This window comes from Coffea eugenioides, chromosome 11, assembly GCF_003713205.1.
Source record: "Coffea eugenioides isolate CCC68of chromosome 11, Ceug_1.0, whole genome shotgun sequence".
Taxonomy (NCBI): domain Eukaryota; kingdom Viridiplantae; phylum Streptophyta; class Magnoliopsida; order Gentianales; family Rubiaceae; genus Coffea; species Coffea eugenioides.
The window spans coordinates 31,325,371-31,345,842 of NC_040045.1; the positions used below are offsets into that span (position 1 = coordinate 31,325,371).

Below are 20,472 nucleotides of genomic sequence, written 5' to 3' on the forward strand. Positions count from 1 at the left end.
AGTTTGATTTTTCACATGAGTATGGGTTATGGCAATTTGTATGGCTAAAACAAAAATTTAAATATGTAAAATATATATTTGTTGGACACTGAGTGGAGAGAAAGCATATAGGATAGACTTATTGTTTTATTCAAAAGTACTCTGTGAAATCTACTCAAGTTAATCTTAACAAATACAAACACCTATAACAAAGGGAAAATAGAGTGATAGTAATGTTAGAAGATATTAGTGAAGTGTACTGAAAATGCATAAAAAAAAAAGTCTATTATTATCAACAACATTCTTATTACCTATTTAATAATTGTCAAAAAATGGAACACACGTAATTGTGACTTCTTTTTTAAAATAAAAAAGTTATTAATTTAACAAATTGATATAGCAATATATTATTCTGTCCTTTTTTTTTTCAAATTTGATATACATGAGATAAAATGGTCATTCTAAAAAAATTAAAAAGTGGTTGAAAAGCTTGTATAGATGATATTGCAAAAATGCCTTTCAAGTCATATCCAAAGTCCAACCAAACAGAGCCAAGGAACCATTCCAAATCCGGGCTTACAATTCCGATTCCAATTCTGGTTAGGCAATCCCGTGCTAGGCAAACGGCTAATTAGCGACAATAATTATTGTCAAAATCATTATAAAAAAAAGGGATAAATAAGGACAATATATTGTCAATTGGAAAAGGACTCCTGCAGCAAATCGAAGCTCTCTGGTGTATCCAGTTCTCTCCAATTCAACTCGACTGTGTTTTATCAGGAAGTAAGTACCCAAAATTTCAGTTTTATTCTCATATAGGTATGGTCCATTGAGCTCGAGTTTGTTGAAAGAAAATGCGCTTCAATTTCTGTAGAAATTTGAAGTTTCGTTTGCGAGAATATCATAGTAGTTATGGTGTAATTTTTTGTAATAGACCAAGTTGTAATGGCAGAGATTTTGTTTCCAGAAGCCCTTTTGGAAATTGTGGAGTTGCTGCATTTTATTCATCAGAAAACACTAATCTTGATCTACATTTGAACCCTGAGAAAGATTCTGGGAAATATGTCAGAGAAGGTGATAGTCATGGTACTAGAAATGGGTATTCTAGAGTTCAAGAAATGGGCTGGAAAGAGGGTTGTGGGTTCGGGAAGAGTAGCTTAAATGCAGAGGAGAATGGAGAAAGAAGTTGTCGATTTGATGAGTTTGAGGTTGAGGGTTCGGACGAGGACGCGGAAAATGATGTTGATGGTGATGGGGTGGATAATTTTCGGATTTTGGATTCGTATACTGGAAATAGAAGTCAGAAGGAAGATGTTTCGAGGAGAGTTATGGATGATGTGGAAGATGAATTAAGACACCCTCTAGTGAAAGAAGTATGTAGGTTAATTGAACGTAGGTCAGAATGGGGTCCGAGGTTAGAGAGGCAGTTGAGGACGTTGTTGAGAAGTTTGAAGCCACTGCAAGTTTGCGCTGTACTAAAGTGTCAGTCTGATGAACGTGCTGCTTTGCAGTTCTTCTACTGGGCTGATAGGCAATGGCGATATCGGCATCACCCGATTGTTTATTATGGAATGCTGGAAGTTCTTAGTAAGACCAAGTTGTGTCAGGGGGCTAAGAGGATTCTGAGTCTTATGAGGAAGAGGAAGATTGAGAGGCGGACAGAGGCATTTGGCTATGTTATGGTTTCATTCAGTCGAGCAGGACATTTGAGGAAAGCAATGCAGATATTGAATGTGATGCAGAAAGCAGGGATTGAACCTGATTTGTCTATCTGTAACACTGCAATTTATGTTCTGGTGAAGGGGAAGAAAATGGAAAAGGCTTTGATATTTTTGAAAAGAATGCAAGTTGTTGGGATTACACCAAATGTTGTTACATATAATTGTTTAATTAAGGGTTACTGTGATATGCATCGTCTTGCACAAGCATTACAGCTGATTGCTGAAATGCCGTCTCAAGGTTGTTCCCCTGATAAAGTTAGTTACTGTACTGTAATGGCACATCTATGCAAGGAGAAGAGGGTTGATGAAGTAAAGGGTTTGATGGAGAAGATGTGGAAGGATAGCAAATTGGTTCCAGATCAAGTAACTTATAGGACCCTTATTTATATGCTTTCCAAGCATGGACATGCAGATGATGCATTGAAATTTCTCAGGGAAGCAGAAGAAAAAGGATTCCATATTGATAAATTTGGATATAGTGCAGTTATTAATTCTTTCTCCCAAGATGGGAGGATGGATAAGGCAAAAGAACTTCTAAATGAAATGTTTGCAAAGGGGTGTGACCCTGATGTGGTGACTTACACTGCTGTTGTGAATGGATTTTGTCAAGGAGGAGAGATTGACCAAGCCAAAAAGTTGCTCCAACAGATGCATAGACATGGTTTTAAGCCGAATACAGTATCATACACAGCATTGTTACATGGGCTTTGCAAAAATGGAAAGTCATCAGAAGCCAAAGAGGTGATGAACATGAGTGAGGAGGAATGGTGGACACCCAATGCAGTTACATATGGTGTCCTGATGCATGGGTTCCGCAGGGAAGGGAAGTTGTTGGAGGCCTGTGATGTGGTTAGGGAAATGATAAGAAAGGGCTTTTTGCCAAATCCAGTCGAAATTAATATGCTGATTCAGTCTCTTTTCCAAGCAGGCAAAACCAATGAAGCCAAGAAATTCATGGAGGACTGTCTCCACAAAGGATGTGCTGTTAATGTGGTAAATTTTTCTACTGTAATTCATGGATTCTGTCAGAAGGATGATTTGGATGCTGCTCTCTCAGTCCTTGATGACATGTACCTGAATAACAAACACCCAGATGCAATAACATACACTACTTTAATTGATGCACTGGGAAGGAATGGTAGGATAGATGAGGCAATTGAACTTGCAAAGAAAATGCTTCATAGGGGCCTGCTTCCTACTCCAGTAACATACCGTGCAATCATCCACAGGTTCTGTCAGCATGGTAGGGTGGATGAATTGTTGAAGTTATTAGAGAAAATGCTAAAAAGGCAGAAGTGCAAAACAGTGTATAATCAGGTTATTGAAAAACTTTGTAGCTTTGGAAACCTTGATCAGGCTTATAAGCTCTTGGGGAATATCCTAAGGACTGCTTCAAATATTGATGCCCGTACTTGCAACATCCTTCTGGAGAGTTACTTGAAGAAAGGGGATTCTTTGTCATCTTATAAAGTGGCTTGCCAAATGTTCAAGCGGAATCTTATACCTGATCTCAAGTTATGTGAGAAAGTGAGCAAGAGATTGTTGTTAGAAGGAAAAACAGATGAGGCAGATAAGCTTATGCTGCAGTTTGTTGAACGCGGGTGCATTTCACCTCACTGCCATTAGTTTTCATTTGAAATTTAGGAGTACTTTCCCAGAAGTTTTTTCAAAGTGCTGCCAAAGTTTTATATCATCTCAGTGAAAAACAATAATGATCAAAGAAATGGAGACGGATAAAGCTCCTTTATGGTTGAGCAAGGATCTTCCTTTCTCTAGTGAACTTGACTTGAAGAAGACTATTAAGGCTTCAGACAATTGTCGTTTAATGTCCTAATGAAATATTTCATGGTAATCCATCCTCTTTTCATGCTCTGCATTTCTCCTGCTGAAAAAGTGCCCGAAGAATCATGTACCTTCTTTAGTACTTATCCAATTTATTTTAGCATGTTGTCTGTCCCAAGGAAATATTTCATGGTAATGTGGTCTTCTTTTCTGTCTCCAATTATCCTGCTGGAAATTCCCCTGAAAGATCACTTTTTTCTTGTATTGCATTTACTTTAGCATGTTGTCTTCGTGCAATTGGTTTTTGGGAAAATGAATACCTAAATTTCATGCTTTATGTTTTTCAAACTTTGTTATTTTTCAGGTTGAACTCTGTTATGATGGGATCAAACTGTCATCAGCATTCTCAGGTGCAATGGAACCAAGGGCGGATCTACACTATTCCCTGTGGGGGCATGCATTCCCCATCTGGCCAAAAACAAGTGTACGTTGTAGCTATGCATTTTTCAAACATTTATCTGTAACCCCACTGATTTCTGGCAAAAAATATGTATACTACTAGTACTTGCTATCTTATGCAAATGCTACTTATTTATTCCCACGCTCAAAAATAATTCTGGCTTGGAAACTGATTTGGCGCTTTTAAAATTTCTATGATCTATGATCAATAGAATGATTTCAGCAACATATGTTAATCAAGTACGCTCTCTCCATCATGTAGCTGCCCATTACTGAACATGGTTTCTGTTCAAATCCCGTGCAGGAAGCTTCTGTGCAACGATGGCTGCATGAGTATGTCTTATTCATGTATAATGTGCCCGAATATATCTTCGGTATTTCTTTGTTCTTTTCTTCATGGTGTTCTGGATGTGTTTTGTTCTTCGTTGCTATCAATTACTAACTTTTGAACTACATTTTTCATGTCACTATATAGGTGATGACACAGAAGTGCAGTTAATCGATCATTTGCTGTCAAATTGCTTAGTAACTCTTCCGCCATACGATGACCCAAATTATTGAGTAATCAAGCTTGTTTGTATTTCTGTATATGATGTAATCCCCAGTACTTGCACTTTTGTTTGTTGTGGCCATATGATGCATTATTTGGAAATCAACATCCAGTATATGATGTTAATCAATGGAACAAGTAGACTTGGCAGGTAGTTGCTGGCATTTCCTGTTTCAGGGATGTTTCCTTTCTGGTTTTGGCTGGAACTGATTATTGAGTTGTATGACTTCAACTAGGAGAAGAGAAATGTGCCTATAGATGATATGGAGAAAGGCTGGCCAATCATAGGGCGGCCATGTCCCCAACAGATTTGTCAATGAAACAGGTTTAGCTTTGGCCCTATTGAGCTCCTTTTCTTTTCCTTGGTTTTCATTTTGAAACAGATTTTGGGGTATTTCTTGACCTTTCTTTCTGGATTTTCACCGTTTTCTTTGTGTTTTCCTCCTTTTTCTTTTCTTCTTCCTGGCTTTTTATTGTTTTTATTTTTATTTTTTTTTCCTTTTTTTTTGTTTTTTTTTTTGTTTTTGGGTTTTATATTTCATTGACAATATTTAAATTTAGCAACATATTAACATTCATAAAATCTTTATCCAGACAAACCTTTTACTGCCTACAATTTGCATAAGGTTAAAGAATTAATCATAACTTATTAGCCCTGTCAAATGGTTAATAATAGAGGTTTAAAAGATGTGAAATGTCAAAAGTTTTAACTCTTCAAGAATGCAAAAGAATGATAATCCGCTATTCCAAAAAAGTGTATTCTCATCTCATCTCCCTTTTTCTTTTCTTTTTTTTTATTTCCTTAATTTCTCACTATACAAATCCAAAACATTGCAATTTCTTTCTAGAATGAAAAATAATAGTAACTAGCTCATTAAAGCTAATAACTAGCTATACATACACCTTCAAGAAAACACTTAGTATACAACAAACTGTTTCATGACCTAAAAACCTTTCTTTTAGTACACTTCATTTTGCCATGAGATGATAAACCCTAAATGTATGCTTTCTTTTTCAGCTCCAGCAATCTTGACCACCTCCTATCAACAGAAGCAGCATTTTGAACACCCATATCTGCAACATCAAGATTTTTTTTTTTCTGACATTTTCTTACGAAAGTTTGGCAAATAAACCTAACTCCCCACAGTAACTCCAAAAGCCGGTAACTTGTAGAGTCCTGTGAGGGACTTATAAACCTAAACCCCAACCCCCCCCATTACCGATGTGGGATAGAAAACCCCACAGGGGTGCCCTGCTGCTAAGAGATAAAGACCCCCCAAGCCCCCCTGAGAATGATGCTTCTTTCTGACATTTTTCTTACGAAATGTAAGAATTGGCAATAAACCAACCCCCACAAACTCCAAAACCGGTCAAACTTGTGGAGCTCCTTGTGCAGGACCTTATAAACCTAAACCCCAACCCCCCCATTACCAAAGATGTAACGAGAATAAACAAATAACGCCCGACACGAAGGGGATGCAACCATCAAAGATTTTGCACGTCCAAGTTAATGTTCAACGTATTTCTTTTCAAAATATTTTCGGCGACGGTGAAGAAAAGAAAGAGGAATTAGACTAAGAAGACAAAGGGGACCAGTAAAAAACTCGACATTTCCTTGTGAGAACGCAGAAAAAAATGGCTTTACGCTGAGATTCATATCTTATGATTTAATTTCTTTCAAATTCGAATTGGAAAAGTTAAATCCTTTAACGGCTGCAATTTAGGTTGCACTATGTTCGCAGCCTACGAACAAAGTCTCCTGCCATAGATACACATATCAAACGAGATTAACTTTATATTATTCGCAGACGAAATTAAGCATCCCCAATTAAGTTAATTAGGTTATATCTTGATATAAGGTGAACTTCGATAATAAAAATACTTACATAATCTATCTGTCTTTCTACTGAGGTCGGCAAGCCGAAATTGATACTTGTCACAAGGGAATCAGGTCTGCTTCACATAGGTTTCACATAATTACCTGCAAAAGCAGAATTTTGAGATCTTCTTCCTTTCTGTTACAAATAGAGAACAAAATTCATGAGGGCTGGACAGGAACCGAATGACTCTTCACCTCCGATTCTTCAGGAAGTCTCTTCAGCGCTAAGTTTTTTTCCCTGCACCTGATCAGAACCAGACTGTGAAAGTTGTAACACCACACCGTAACAACAAAGCAAGGCGATGATTTAGGCAGATAGAATCAAGACAATATATACATGAATTGGACTAGAGATGAACTAAAATATGAGGAAGAAACTAAAATGTAGAATTGTAAACTAGTAGTCCCCTTCAATTATCGTTGAAAATTGTGCGTCACAACATCATTTTCTCACTCACAAGCGTCAAAACCTTAAATAATAATAAATTCAATCTATATCCTTATGGTTTTCCACTTAATCTGCGTCATTACATGATTAAACTCAATACTCGACCATACACCTCAAACAGAAGAAAATGTGAATGACAAGCGTAATACGAAATCGAATTATAATTTGACGGGTGAAATGGAAAAAATACTAAACAAGTTAATCGCTACATATAATACCAAGTGTTGTGATAGACAGAACTGCTGAAATATTATTTGAAATAAATTACTGTACAGTATTTTTAATGATATGATGTATAATGAGATAAAAAATCATAATACAACAAGATCAAAAGACGTGCTGAAAAATGTGTTTGTAACGCAAGCAAATGATTTTTGACCAAATAATTGTTATCCAAACATGTTGACTATTAGAAAAAGATGAAAACCAAAAAAATGACAAGCATAGAACAGAATAATAACCCTAGTATTCTTTTGTTACGTTAGCAGATAACATATATTTCGAGGGATTTTCAGAATCCATTGGGATTTTAATCTCATAGAAACTAAGCATAAAAACTTTGTTTATTAATTTCTAATTCTTGTCAATAAATTTCTGCATAAAGAACAGACACTTTAATGAATAAGTACCTCTCTGCAAAATGATGAGGAACAATTGCTACATTTCCTGGTAAAGGATGTTGTGATCCTTCCATCCACTGAGAGTCCAAATCCGGTGTGCTGAAAGAAAAATAAGTTAGCTTAACAACAGAGCAAATTAATTGTTGCCAGTTATAAGAAAAATTACAAAAAGTAAGAAAAAAAAATGATGCTGCAGTTTTTCCTATAGTTCTTGAATATTTAGATCAAGCTAGTGATGACTTTTACTTAATTTTCATGATGAATAACCACAAAATTAGTTAATTTATTTAACCTTGTAACGGAGACTCGAGAATGAATTTTGAATGATGTGAATCCAAAAATGCTATGTGATTCATTGTTTCAATATCATTCTTGAGATAATTTATTTTGTTTTGAATTAATTTCTCATCTATATCTTTAATAAAGGGGTGCGTTCGAGTCGAGTCAAACTTGAATAACGTTATACTCGAATTTGAGCTTGAATTATAGCTAAACTACTCGAACTTGAGGTTGAGCTCTAACAAGTAATAAATGTCAAGTTCGAACTTGACTCAAAATCATATTGGCAGAACTCGAACTCGACTGACACAGGCTCGAGAACCAGGCCGAGCCTAAATGAGCTGGAGTACTTGAATGTACTCGAGCTTTCAGGCTCGTTAATTATTTGCTTCTTTGAGGATTTTACTGTCATCTTCTCAATTATGCATTACTCGATATTAGTTACTTCCTGTGTCTCCAAATCTTCAATGTCGCTTACTAAATTTCTTTGCAAAATTCAAAGTCTAGTCATAGGTCATTTACCAGTCGATAGTCAATAATACTAATTTTTCAGCAAAAATAGTTATATTCTCAGAAAAAAACCAAGATATCACATATATGTCTACATAGGCAAAATAAGGAATGGTTAACATTAAGAGAATCATTGAAGGAGTGAAGGACCTTGTGAATGCAAAGGCCGATGGAAACCTCATTTTCATTATGCCCATCTTCAGCTAAACCCTGAAGTTGAAGCTCTTGGAGTGACAAATTGTAGTCTAGATTCCAATTTTTTTGCCATCTCCCATCTGCTGTTGATATCTTGATCAATCCCCGTGGAGCCTTTTGACTTCTATTCGTTGTCTTTTAGTATTTGTATATCAGGAAAAAAGAAAACAAAAAGAAATTAGGACAGCCAACATGCAAATACAACTTAATTTGTACTTTTTTTTTTGGGTTCTTTTAGGTGGGATTTAAGAAGTTGAGAGGGAGAAGTGGGGGAACTGAATCCAAAATCTATAAAACCTGCAGGGACCTCCTATATTCAGCACTTCTGTAATTCTATTTACAGAACTTGATAACAGAGCAATTTTTCCAAAACATGTTTATAGAAAGTTTCTAACACATTCTTCAAAAATAACCATCTAGATTGTAATAACATACCACAACAAATGAAATATATATCAAGATTAGAGGATGAAGAAATCCATGCAGCAAATGCAGTATTGCCTTGGAAAGAGGAAGTGCTAAAGAAATGAACATTGAATTTGATTGTAACAAATGAAGAAGATAATATATTACCAGTGAGAAATCATTTCTCCTTTGAGAAGCTCTAGTCTTGGAGCTGGCCCGAGGAGACAAGAGGATGGAATTGGCTTGTGCAAAATGTTGATTAGGAATAGTGTTCATTTTGCTGAATGGAATGCAATTTGTTTCTCTCCTCTTCTTTTCCTTGCCTCAAGGATTAGCCTTATCCGCAAAGGCATGAGGGCCGTTGGGTGTCAATAAGATATTTTATGGCATGAAATTCCACTGTTGCTACATGAGATATTTATGGTATGGAGTTCAACCCTTGTTGCAAGTGGTACCTAAGGTCTAGCTACTTGTATAATAGTCCCCTAAATTTGTTTATCGAAAAAAGAAAGGGTCGAATCTTCTACACATTAAAAGGGAATCGACAAAAATTGAACCATCATTGGGCCAGATGGGTGCACTATGTACCCGTATGAATTTAAATCATTTAAAGTGGCAGCCATATATAGTGCCAACTAGTGGGAGCTAAAGTTTAAACCCTAGACCTCCCACCCCACCAAACTTTAAAGGCTATGGTGGTGGCCAAGAGTTTGAAATTCAAATTTTGTATACACGTCATGTATCTAATCATAACACTATATATATTGTTATTATATATAAGATTTATTAAAAAAAAATCCAAGCAACTCTATTGTGTAGGATTGATAACACTTTGCCCCCTGAATTAAAACAATATATAAATTGCATCCCATTGAATTCAAAGGTAACTGCATTTTTCAATAGCCTAAAACTAGGTGAAAAAAATTCTATTTTACTTATGCCCTCAAAATTATTTGTAACAAACGGCTGCAATGGGCAATTTCTTTGACTCCCTTAAAGTAGCGAAAAGTCTGTGAAAAAAAGGGGGAAAAAAAAACTTACAATGGAGACTCTGCTATTACCAAAAGATCTCCAGCAAGTTGAGAAGCATTACAACATTTATCACAACACGAGCAGCTCAATAGAAAAATGCGAGACGAAAATGTTCAAATAAAAAATGAAAAAAAAAAGGCGACACTGTGTACCTCAAGGACAATTTAAAATAACAGCCTTTTGTGGTTTTAAGAGTGTGAAAAATTTTATAGGTGTTGTTACGTCCTAGATTTTCGTTGCTTTCTCTTATTGAATCAATTCATTTTCCATTCTCATTATCTCTATTCCCCATCAAGCACTTGAGAGGCAATTTTTTTTACTGTACATTGCAAGAAAATGGACCATTTTGTCATTAATTCACTTTTTATTTTTTGGTTTACTATGTTATATGTTAAAATTTAATGGGTCTTCAACAAGGGCATTATGCATATTGCTTAATTTCAAGAGGGCAAATTGTAGTTAACCCTAGTTCCAAGAGGCATAGTGGTATAACCTTTTTACGTATAAATAAGTTTGAATCGAATCAGATGTTAGATATAGAACTGCAAATGAATTGAGCCGCTCGCGAGAAACTCGAGTCCAAACTCGACTCGAGTTCGATCAACATTAATCTCGAATTCAAAAATATTTAACTCATTAGTTCACAAGCCGACTCGATTATATATATATATATATATATATATATATGTGTGTGTGTGTGTTAATAGTAAAATGACACATATATTTCTAATATTTGTTAAAAAAATTATTATTTTATTTATTTTTTAAAAATAAAATAATTCTTTTTTTATTTTTTTAAGTTCGAGTTTTACATTGAGAGAGCTTGATAAAATTAAGTTAAGATTCAACTCGATTAGACCAAAATTCGACTCCGTTTGTATCCCTAGTTAGATAGACCTCATAAATCAATGCTTTTGGACAGGCATGAAAGGACTTGCAAAGAATTGGGCGACAAAACCTTCTAAGCCCATGCTTTCGAGGAATAGCATTAAAATGGATTCGAGTGTTATCTACTATCCACTGGTTTTGACTTGGGTTCTTTAGTTACATTTTTTTCATGTAACACTTTGTTTCACCACAATTGAAAGTGATAAGTGCATGAAAAGAGATATTTTAAAACTTGAATTATTATTTATTGTTACATGGTACACGTGTCATTTAGATAGCTAGTATAACAGAAGTGTAACATGAAAAGTTATAACAGAAGATGTAGCTTCAAATTAATCTTGCATCATACACCTCCTAGTTTTCATTTTTCTCCGTTATGTTAAAAATCTATTTCCCAAGATGTTTTCCCTTTTTTTCTTTTTTGCCAACTTAGCATTTGTCTCGGTCGGACCGATACATTGTAGCCAGAGGTGACAAGACGGATAGGGGAAAAAATGTTGTAGCCTAACGTTGTGCAATATTGTGAGGCAACGCTGGTGTATTATTCTTTATAGGGTAACAAATTTCAAGGGAGAATTGCAATTTTGTTCTCAACATTTGGTGGAAGGGCCATAGTGGTTCCGAAATTTTTGGACAAAATAAATATTATATAGGACCTAGTACTTTGATTTTCAACCAAACTAGGAAAATTGATGGATTTTAACGCATTCTTAATCTGCCATGTGACGATCGTGTGGTTGTTAGTCAACAAACAAAAAAATGAAGAAATGAAAAGCAAAACTAAAATATAGGACCTAACTAGCTTTATATCCCATGCTATGCACGAGTACTACAAATTGATAAAAATAATTCAAATTTTAAAATAAAATATTTAACAATGTTATAATCATACAATACTATGCAAAATCTTTTTAACCATATGTAATTTAGTGAACATTATTTGTTTGCTAAATTTGGAAGTTGTCAAAAATCTGGTAGAATTTGGTAGAAGTTTGTATAATTTGTAAAGATAAAGGCTTAGTGTGGTCAGCATAATATTTGGGATAAAAAATTTTGAATAGACTTTTACTTGTTTTTTGAATTTTAAAGCGGTACTAATTCAATAGAATTCTTTGAACTTTGAGACCAAAGTGGACGTTGTAAAATTTTTTAATTTAAAGAAATAAGTGATATAGTATATACTATATTTTTAGAGAAATCTAAAAATTTTAACTTATAGCAAATTTGCAAGGAAAGCTTCTAGAAGTTCTTGACTAGTGAATAATTAACTTTATGTCCTGTGCAATGTAAGGGAATAAAAAATGTCCAAAATCAATTTAAAACTTTAGAAAAAATTATTTAAATACTATAATAAAAAATCATCTAAAATCCTTGTAAGGAAATGTAATTTTAAGGAGATGTAGTTAGAGATTTTGAAACAAATATGCAAATACTAATGTTTAAAATGTGTAAGCACTTTTCCCACTAATTAATCTTTGTAGAGTTGGAATTAATCTTAAAAGATATTGATTTTACATGAAAGACAAGATGTAGACAATATTTTTGCAATAGTGAAACTGAATATTTTTGTATAATTTAAAAGTCTTGTATCATTGCTCAACCTTTTATAATAAGACAATCAAAAAAATTCTTTATTTGTATACATGGCTGTGGGAAACAAAATACCACTTTCATCTAAGTGGTTAAGCATTGATACTTATTAGTTTGTTAAACTACTTTTTAAATTTATAATATCCTATGTACAAAGATATTTCGTAAATGACAATATATGCTATTTGTCAACATTAAAGTAGAAAATTTTACTTAGAGAGGCTTATTGATAAGTTAGTTTTACTAAGATTTATTGACCAATAGAAAACGTTAAGGTAAAAAATTTTATTATGCAGGCATTTTAAAAAAAATTTCATGTTGAATTTAAACATTTGAACTAAACTAATCGAAAAGCATTAAATTAACATTAATCAAACTTACTAAAGAATAAATAATTCCAAAATCTTGAAAAATGATACATGTCAGATTATTGAAAACGTTCTAGAACATATGAACTGATGAATAGTACATAGTATAGATATGGATGGGAGGCAAAGCAAGGATATTAAATTTGAAGGACTAATTACAGTTTTTGTCCCCAACTTTTGGGAGGATGACCATAGTTGTTCCTAAGGTTTAGGACTAAACAAATATACTAACATTCTGTCCTATTGATATAGTTAAAAAGAATAGTTCAACTTCAAGAAAAAACAATGCAGTAAACACCATGAATGAAGAACTAAAACGTGCAGTTTTTAGTTGAAAACCTGTACTGAAACAATTTCACTCAGCTTCCCTTAAAATGTAGAAAATTATACAGACCTCCATTGGTGTAATAAAATGACTATAACTTCTTTCACTTAAACTGGATGATTCATATGACATAGGATGGACATACAGAACTGCATTCGACCTCCACCAACTCCACCACAATGCAGACCAACACCAATACCAATGGTGTCTATTTCCAAACTCCTCTCTTTCCTTGTTATTATTACTACTAGCCCCTGCCATTTTTCTACTGCTTGTTATGGTTTGCAGATATTAGAGAAAAGGCTGGAAAAGGGATGAATAAGGGGAATGTTATTATGTCTGCTACACAATAGGATATTAAGATGCATTCGGGTTTTTCTGTCTTTTTTTCCTTTTTTTTTGTTTTTTGGATTTAGAACCATCTGTAGTGGAGATAGAACTTAGATTCCATTTCTAGGAACCAATGCAGTTTGGGTTGCTCTTGGTGGTTTTGGCCTAGATTATTTTGCCTTGGGAATGCGTTGGGCACTGAAATTGGAGCTTGGGATATGAGATACTAACAATAAAGTGTGTTCTCCTATCACATGATTCTTTGTTTTTATATGCTCTTAGGATTTGATATAAATGGAAAAATTTTCATTAATGGTTATATTCAAGTGCTTTCCTTGAATTAATTTGCAACTGTTTTTCACTCTATTCTTAATAAAATCTTGTATTAAAGGATTTTGCCTATATTTCCCTCTATGTTTTTTTGGACATGACTCGTCATGCTTACAAATCTCTACAATGACATGTTGTATTAAAACACTTTTGCCATCTTTTACACTTACACTAAAATGATGGCTCCATTCTTAAGTTAAATGATTATCTCAACATTGGAGTAAACATCCACTTCTCTGTATTTCTAATGTAATCTGAAGCACTTTAGAAATACACGTCATCTATAATTCTCCACTGCTTGACACCTTTCGTATTTACACGAAATGCCATCGTGACAAAATTCGTGTCATTAGATAAGTACCCATATTCTAACATAAGTTCCAGAAATTCCCCACAGTTTCCCTTCTAGTGTTTTTCTTTTTTTTCTTTAATGATTTTCCACTTGTCATATTTACACAAAACCTTATGACAAATTAGATGTCTTTAGTAACTACCATTTTACAAATTTACTTCCACAATTTTTTTTATAATTTCTTTGCATACTTTTTTGTCATCTTTTGTGGTTATAAAAACATTTTAAAATTGTATACATGTAGTATTTGCATTGAACATTAGTTATTTTTTGTATGGTATGATTAGTATTTCTCATGCATATAAATATTTTAGCCCTTATTCAAATGCGTGTACTCATATCCTATAGCATACAAACAATACAACATGCATTTCCCAAAAACAAAATTTCAATATGTGGTGTGTATATATATAGACACGAGTAATGGACAACAAATCATTTACATTAGACTTAAAATGCATTAAAAGAAAAAAACAATTTGAGGTTAGGATTAATATGGATATGCATGCTGTCAACATGGTAGCAATTTCAAACGAAACCTAATCCTATTGTGGATTATTAAAAAACAAAATGAGAATTGATGGATGGCACAATCAAGGTGCACGGATATGTGGTCATATATGCTAGCTATGCATTTCGGTATTCCTTGGCAATATCGTTGAATGTTGAATATGCTGGACTTGACCCATTCTTGAAACTTTTGAGAGATTTTGAGCCATGCACGAGCACATTATTCTTGTTTGTTTCATTTGTGTTGTTGAGTAGGTATCACACATGGTATTAGCATTCTAGAATTTGTTATTTTATACATGTCGAGACCACATTTTGTTGAACTGGATGCATCTGAAATGATAAGGGCATTTAGGATCTAACTTTCTTTAGTTTTCTACAAATCATGCATTCGTCTTGTCTCCTAATAGTGAACCAATTTGAGCTTTTATCCTTCTCCTTTGTTTGTTAGCCGTGTTTGATAACTCAGGACCTTTTTAGACTTACTTGTTTAACCCTGTGTCGTTAAGAGATGTCTGAATTTTATTGTTTGTGCAAGGCAAATAAATCTAGGGTCGCAAGTGTTGTTAGAATAGAAGCTGTATGGTGCTAGTTCTGTGCATCTTCGATCGAAAGAAAAAGAAAAAAAAAAGAAAGGAAAAAAAAGAAAAAAGAAAAAGGGGGAAAATTTGTCAATAAGCTGGTGAACAGAAGACTCTGGCTTATAGGGCGTGCCCATGCCTTGCAAGACGCCCTTCCAAAAAAAAAAAAAAAAAAAATATAAAGAGAGTTCCAACACTTGCACAGTGGGTATAGCAAATGGAAATGCATTACTTGTGAAATTTCTCCGGTGAAGCATTGTGATTATGTGGTGGATATCGGACATTCTCTTGATACACTACACCCTATCTTTACCTTCTTATCTCACCTTCTACCTAAGCCCCATTACAACCCTATTAAAACCCCATTTGGTTAGTGTATTTAGTTCACCTTTGAGTGGTGAAGATGTGATAAATGTGCAAGCCTATGGTAATGCCATTCCGTGATGTTGATTTGAGCGTTCATAGTATTCAACCATTTTCTTTGAATTACCACCTGTCCGGTGTGTTCTAATTTTGGCGACATTGTCAGGAAGACGGGATGCTTGTGTTAGTGTAAATTTCTGCATAACCTTTGCTTTCTTGGTTGTATTTCTGAGCTTCGCAATGTTTGAGGACAAGCATTGTCAAGGTGTGGGGGGATTTGATAAAGCAATTATTGGGCACCTTTTGCGCTGTTATTTGGTCATAATTTTGGCTACTCATTGTGCTAAGTATTGAGTTTTTGCTTATATTTGATATTTGTGTGAATTGTAGGAGGTTGGTGTCAAAAGTGCTCTCCTGAGGTAAATTTTCAAAAGACTCTTTATTTCATGACGTGCCCACGCCAGAAACTAAAGAGAGACACCTAAAAGACGGACCCCGCGGGATTGGTAGCAAAATGGGCAATTGGGAAATCAAAAGGCTCGTGGACCGCGGGGGTGCAGGGGATTAAAACTCCTAGAGAAAGGCTTGTGCCCTGACATTTTCTCTTCTGCTAGCGGCGGCTACGAGGAAAATATAAGGAAAGAAAGCCAGATTCACGAGAGATCAATAGATTAGCTTTTGCTTTTCTGTGAGACGTTTTCTTCTTCTTGTCGACGGCTACTGCATAGGAGATTTGGCTAAAAAAGCCAGATTCACGTGGGCTTAGTAGTTGGAAAGCTTTTAGTTTTCTCCCCTGTAGACAATTTTCCTTCTTTTGCTTTTGCTTCTGACAACTTTCGTGAGACTTTCCCTTTACTTTTCTCCTGTAAGAATTCCGAACAAGAAGGAAGCAAGACCTTTCGTTCTATCCTCGTTATTTCACTTTTCCCAATTCTTTGGCAATTAATTGAATGAGTTCAATTAAATCAGGCGAGATTGTTACGATGAGGAGAGGCTAGTTTTCTCTTCTACCCAAAGGTCGACGCGAAGGTGCCCATAACATCTGTGAGATCTAATCAAATTTTCATTATTTCTTCCAATTCGTTACTATTCGTGTGTTTCCTGGATTAATTGTCACGGGTATTTTATTAATTGAGTATCAACGGTCGGATATTTAATTTAATTTAATATCCTACCGTCACGTTAATTAAATTGAATCCGTAATTGTTCGTTTAATTGACAACTAGTGACAACCACCATAATTGGCTTTGTGTTGGGGAAATGTAAGATCTAATTTAAATAAATCCTCTTAGCGTGTTTATTGGTTAGGGTTGGGTTTTTCTAGCTTTAATGCAATTGGATAATTAAATTCTTACGGTTGTACCTAGGGTTGTTTTCTGGTTAGAGAAGCAGTCAAAGGTCATACCTTGGCTGTCGAAAAAGTAAGGAAAAACTGGCTGTCAGAGTTTGTTGATAGCTATAACCAACCTAGTGACGAATGAATCAAATATCTTTGTATCGATGATCATTTAATTGGACCGTGCCTGAAAGTTGATCCTTTGGGTAGAATTTTATTAATTGCTATTTTTAGTAAATTGTACTTGTTGAGTTAGCCTTTGAATTTTGTTTATTTTATTTTCATCTTCATTCCCTTAAATATCCCCCAATCTTGTTCTTTTGACTTGGAAAGAAACAACTGTCTATCCGTTCCCTGTGGAATTGACCCTACTTGCCATTGTATGCAAATTTAATACTTTTATAGACAATTCTAGTATATCGGATTAAGCAAACTCTTTGGGAACAGGGTGAATCAAGTAACCCATTGCACACCTAGAGTCCCTGCTCCAGTACTTGGATTTGTTCTATAATTAATTGTGGTGGTAATTAGGACTTTTTAGTAATTATTATTGCAAGGCTCGATACCTGTCACCATTTGAAGCCTTGTTTGGGTACAAGCCAACTCCTCTTTCATTGGGACCCTATTTGGATTCAATGATACCTGCTGCAGCCCGGATGTTGAAGGAAAGGACCAAAATTGTCAGCAGTATCAGAGAGCACTTATCCAAAGCTCAGAACAGGATGAAGCATTTTGCTGACAAGCACAGGACTGAGCGAGAATTTGCAGTAGGAGACTGGGTATTTCTAAAACTGCAGCCTTATAAGCAGCAATCTATGTTAGTTAGAAAATGTTTGAAACTCTCTGCCAAGTATTTTGGGCCTTTTCAGGTTGAAGAAAGGATTGGGAAGGTAGCTTACAAATTGAAACTCCCTGCAAGGGCCAAAGTGCATCCAGTATTCCATGTATCCTTACTTAAGAAGAAGGTAGGAAGGTAGGCCCTCTGCAGCAGATGTCTACTACATTGCCAGAATGGGATGAACATGATCTGTGCCCCTTAAAACCAAAAATGGTCCTCAAAAGGAGAGCAATCTTATGGGATGGACAGCCTATTGTGCAACTCTTGATCAAGTGGAATCATCTCAGCTTTGATGAAGCATCTTAGGAGGACAAAACCTTCATTGAGCAACAGTTCCCAGATTTTTTGCAGACTTGAGGACAAGTCAGCTCACAAGGGGAAGGGATTGTTGGGACAAAAGGTTTTAGAAATATTGAGCAGAAATAGTTAGAATTAATGACGGAACTAAGCATTAGTGAAACGGCACCGTTTTGTGGTCTGTTGAGTTAGTTAGGTTAGTTAGTCAAATATCAATAAGTAGGGCCCACACTTGGGAAGTTGGCAGACGGTTGGTTTATTTTCTGCAATTTAATCATCACTATATACTAAAGTCCTAACAGTAGAGACTCCATCGAAGAAAGCCAATTAAGGTCGTCACATATTGTGGTAATTTTTTGATAGAAAGTAAGGGTCGAAATCTTGACCTCTCGCACCACCAAGACTTTACTTTTAAAGGCTTGCTTGGTGATGACCACCAGGCCAAAGGCCCAGTGGCAAGAAAAAAAATGAATACGTTAAACTTCTACTTAAATTAAAAATATCAATAAATAGAAGGTAGACACTTAGGTAGACATGATCTATGTAAATCTAATAGCTCAAAATTTGAGTCAAAATAAAGAAACATCTTTCAAAATATCTCACAAACTATTTAATGAAATCCAAAATATCTCTATCTAACAAACTATTTAGTGAATTCTGGAGTGACAAGTATAACATTCTACAAAATTCTTTCACAATCATACAGGTTAGTAAAATCTCACACTGTGTTTTTATACATATTTTTTTGAGACGATACTAGTGCTATTGCTGTTAGTTTTATAATATTTTGCAAATTTGATTCTTATAGCTTTAAATTTTGTATTGATTCATTTTTATCTTTGACGAAGAAAACATATTTTAATTACACATAACTTTTTATATTCAATCAAATAGTTCATGAATTATATTTTATGATTTGTATGAATTATAATTTCATGAGTACTCGTCAAAGACAATTATAAATTTTTAATACTGAAGTAGCAGTTCTATTGTTATCTTCAAAATTGAATAAAATATTGCACTTAGTGTTTGTATTATTATTTTTGTAAGTTCACAACTCTGCCAATTATCTATATAGTATACTGCTTATGCTGTTATTTAATTTAATTGCTAATACTGACAGGTGCCGAACCTGTGCAATAATAATAAATAAAACCTAACTACCACCTGAAACAGTCAGTAATCAATTCGAGTACTGGAGCAGGGACTCTAGGTGTGCAATGGGTTACTTGATTCACCCTGTTCCCGAAGAGTTTGCTTAATCCGATATACCTGAATTAATTATTTAACTGAATTTCCTAACTAGTAGACAGTGGTAAGCAGGGTCGTCTCCTCAGGGACTGGAGAGATATCTGTTTCTTTTCAAATCAAGATTAATGGGGGGGTTGTTGATATCAAATGCCAACTGAACAAATCAAATGCAGAAAATAATTTATTAAAAGAAATAACTAAGAGAAACTCTAGCCAAGGGTATACTTCAGAAATGGTTCATGCACTGATCATTGATGCAAAAATAATTCCAACACTTATTAATAGATTGGTTATAGTTGTCTCGCACGCGCTAAACAACCAACCCTTCCTTAATTTATCGATAGCTAAGGTACGACCGTTAGCTATTTCTCTAACCCAAAAACAACCCTAGGTACGACTGTAGGATTTAATTTCTAGATTGCATTAGCAATTAGAAAGGCCCAATCCTGACTAACAAACACGCTACGAGGGTTCATTCAAGCCATATCAAATATTCCCCTGACACAAATCCAATTGTGCCAGTTGCTACTGGAATAGAAGTAACGAACAATTACGGATTCAAACACCCCTATATAGCAAAATAGCCTATATGAACAATTAATTATTGCGCACTAATCAATCACACATAAGGCTATAACACTTAGAAACAGGAAATATATAAATATTAATAAATGGAGGAAATAGTTAAAATAAATTCGATCTCACAGTAATTTCTGAACCAAATCGTCAGTGATCCCCTTGACTAGAATTGGAGAATTAGCTCCTCATAATTAGAGTACAGGCCATGCGGCAAAGCTGGAGGAAGCCGTCAATTCTTTAATCTAGGCAAACGGAAGACTTGACCTTCGTTCACTTCGGTCAACCGAAGAGAGAAAAGAACGACAATGGATTACGATTGCTTCAATTTCCTTCGGTCAAAGCCAGAATGAAAAGCAATGACCAAAGTCCACGATTGCGGCTCTCTTTAACTTCTCTCTTCTCTCACGCAAGAAAACACACGAGAGATTGGAAGATTGTAATTGTTTTTCACTTCTCAATTTGGTCAAAGAACAATGAATAGTTCATAGAATCCCCAAAGTCAACAAAAGGTGCTAATGTCTCCTGCTCCCTCTACAAAGCTGCGGCTGTCTAGTCTCCTTCCAGAGCCCAGGAAAAAACCAAAACAAAGAGAAAAAGAACTCTCCCTCTAACCTAAGCCGCGCGAGAGATAAATAGTATCCCCAATAGCCGGGAATTGTTACTTGTCCAAAATTG

General features: G+C 34.9%; 2 protein-coding genes across 2 annotated transcripts; one reads left to right on the top strand and one right to left on the bottom strand.

The window, feature by feature from the left end:
* Positions 1 to 704: 704 nt before the first annotated feature.
* Positions 705 to 4,833, top strand: LOC113751456 (pentatricopeptide repeat-containing protein At1g09900-like). Its single transcript, XM_027295477.1, has 4 exons — positions 705 to 3,548; positions 3,847 to 3,966; positions 4,246 to 4,315; positions 4,417 to 4,833. Exon 1 carries the CDS (start codon positions 834 to 836, stop codon positions 3,324 to 3,326), a length of 2,493 nt encoding a protein of 830 aa, XP_027151278.1. The 5' UTR covers positions 705 to 833; the 3' UTR covers positions 3,327 to 3,548; positions 3,847 to 3,966; positions 4,246 to 4,315; positions 4,417 to 4,833.
* A 2,599-nt stretch (positions 4,834 to 7,432) lies between these two features.
* On the bottom strand, positions 7,433 to 9,172 carry LOC113752264 (large ribosomal RNA subunit accumulation protein YCED homolog 2, chloroplastic-like). The gene is made up of 3 exons (XM_027296384.1): positions 8,996 to 9,172; positions 8,378 to 8,557; positions 7,433 to 7,537 (listed from the first exon to the last, which is right to left on the bottom strand). The coding sequence occupies exons 1-3, from the start codon at positions 9,101 to 9,103 to the stop codon at positions 7,433 to 7,435; spliced, it is 393 nt and encodes a 130-aa protein (XP_027152185.1). The 5' UTR covers positions 9,104 to 9,172.
* Between the last annotated feature and the right edge of the window lie 11,300 nt (positions 9,173 to 20,472).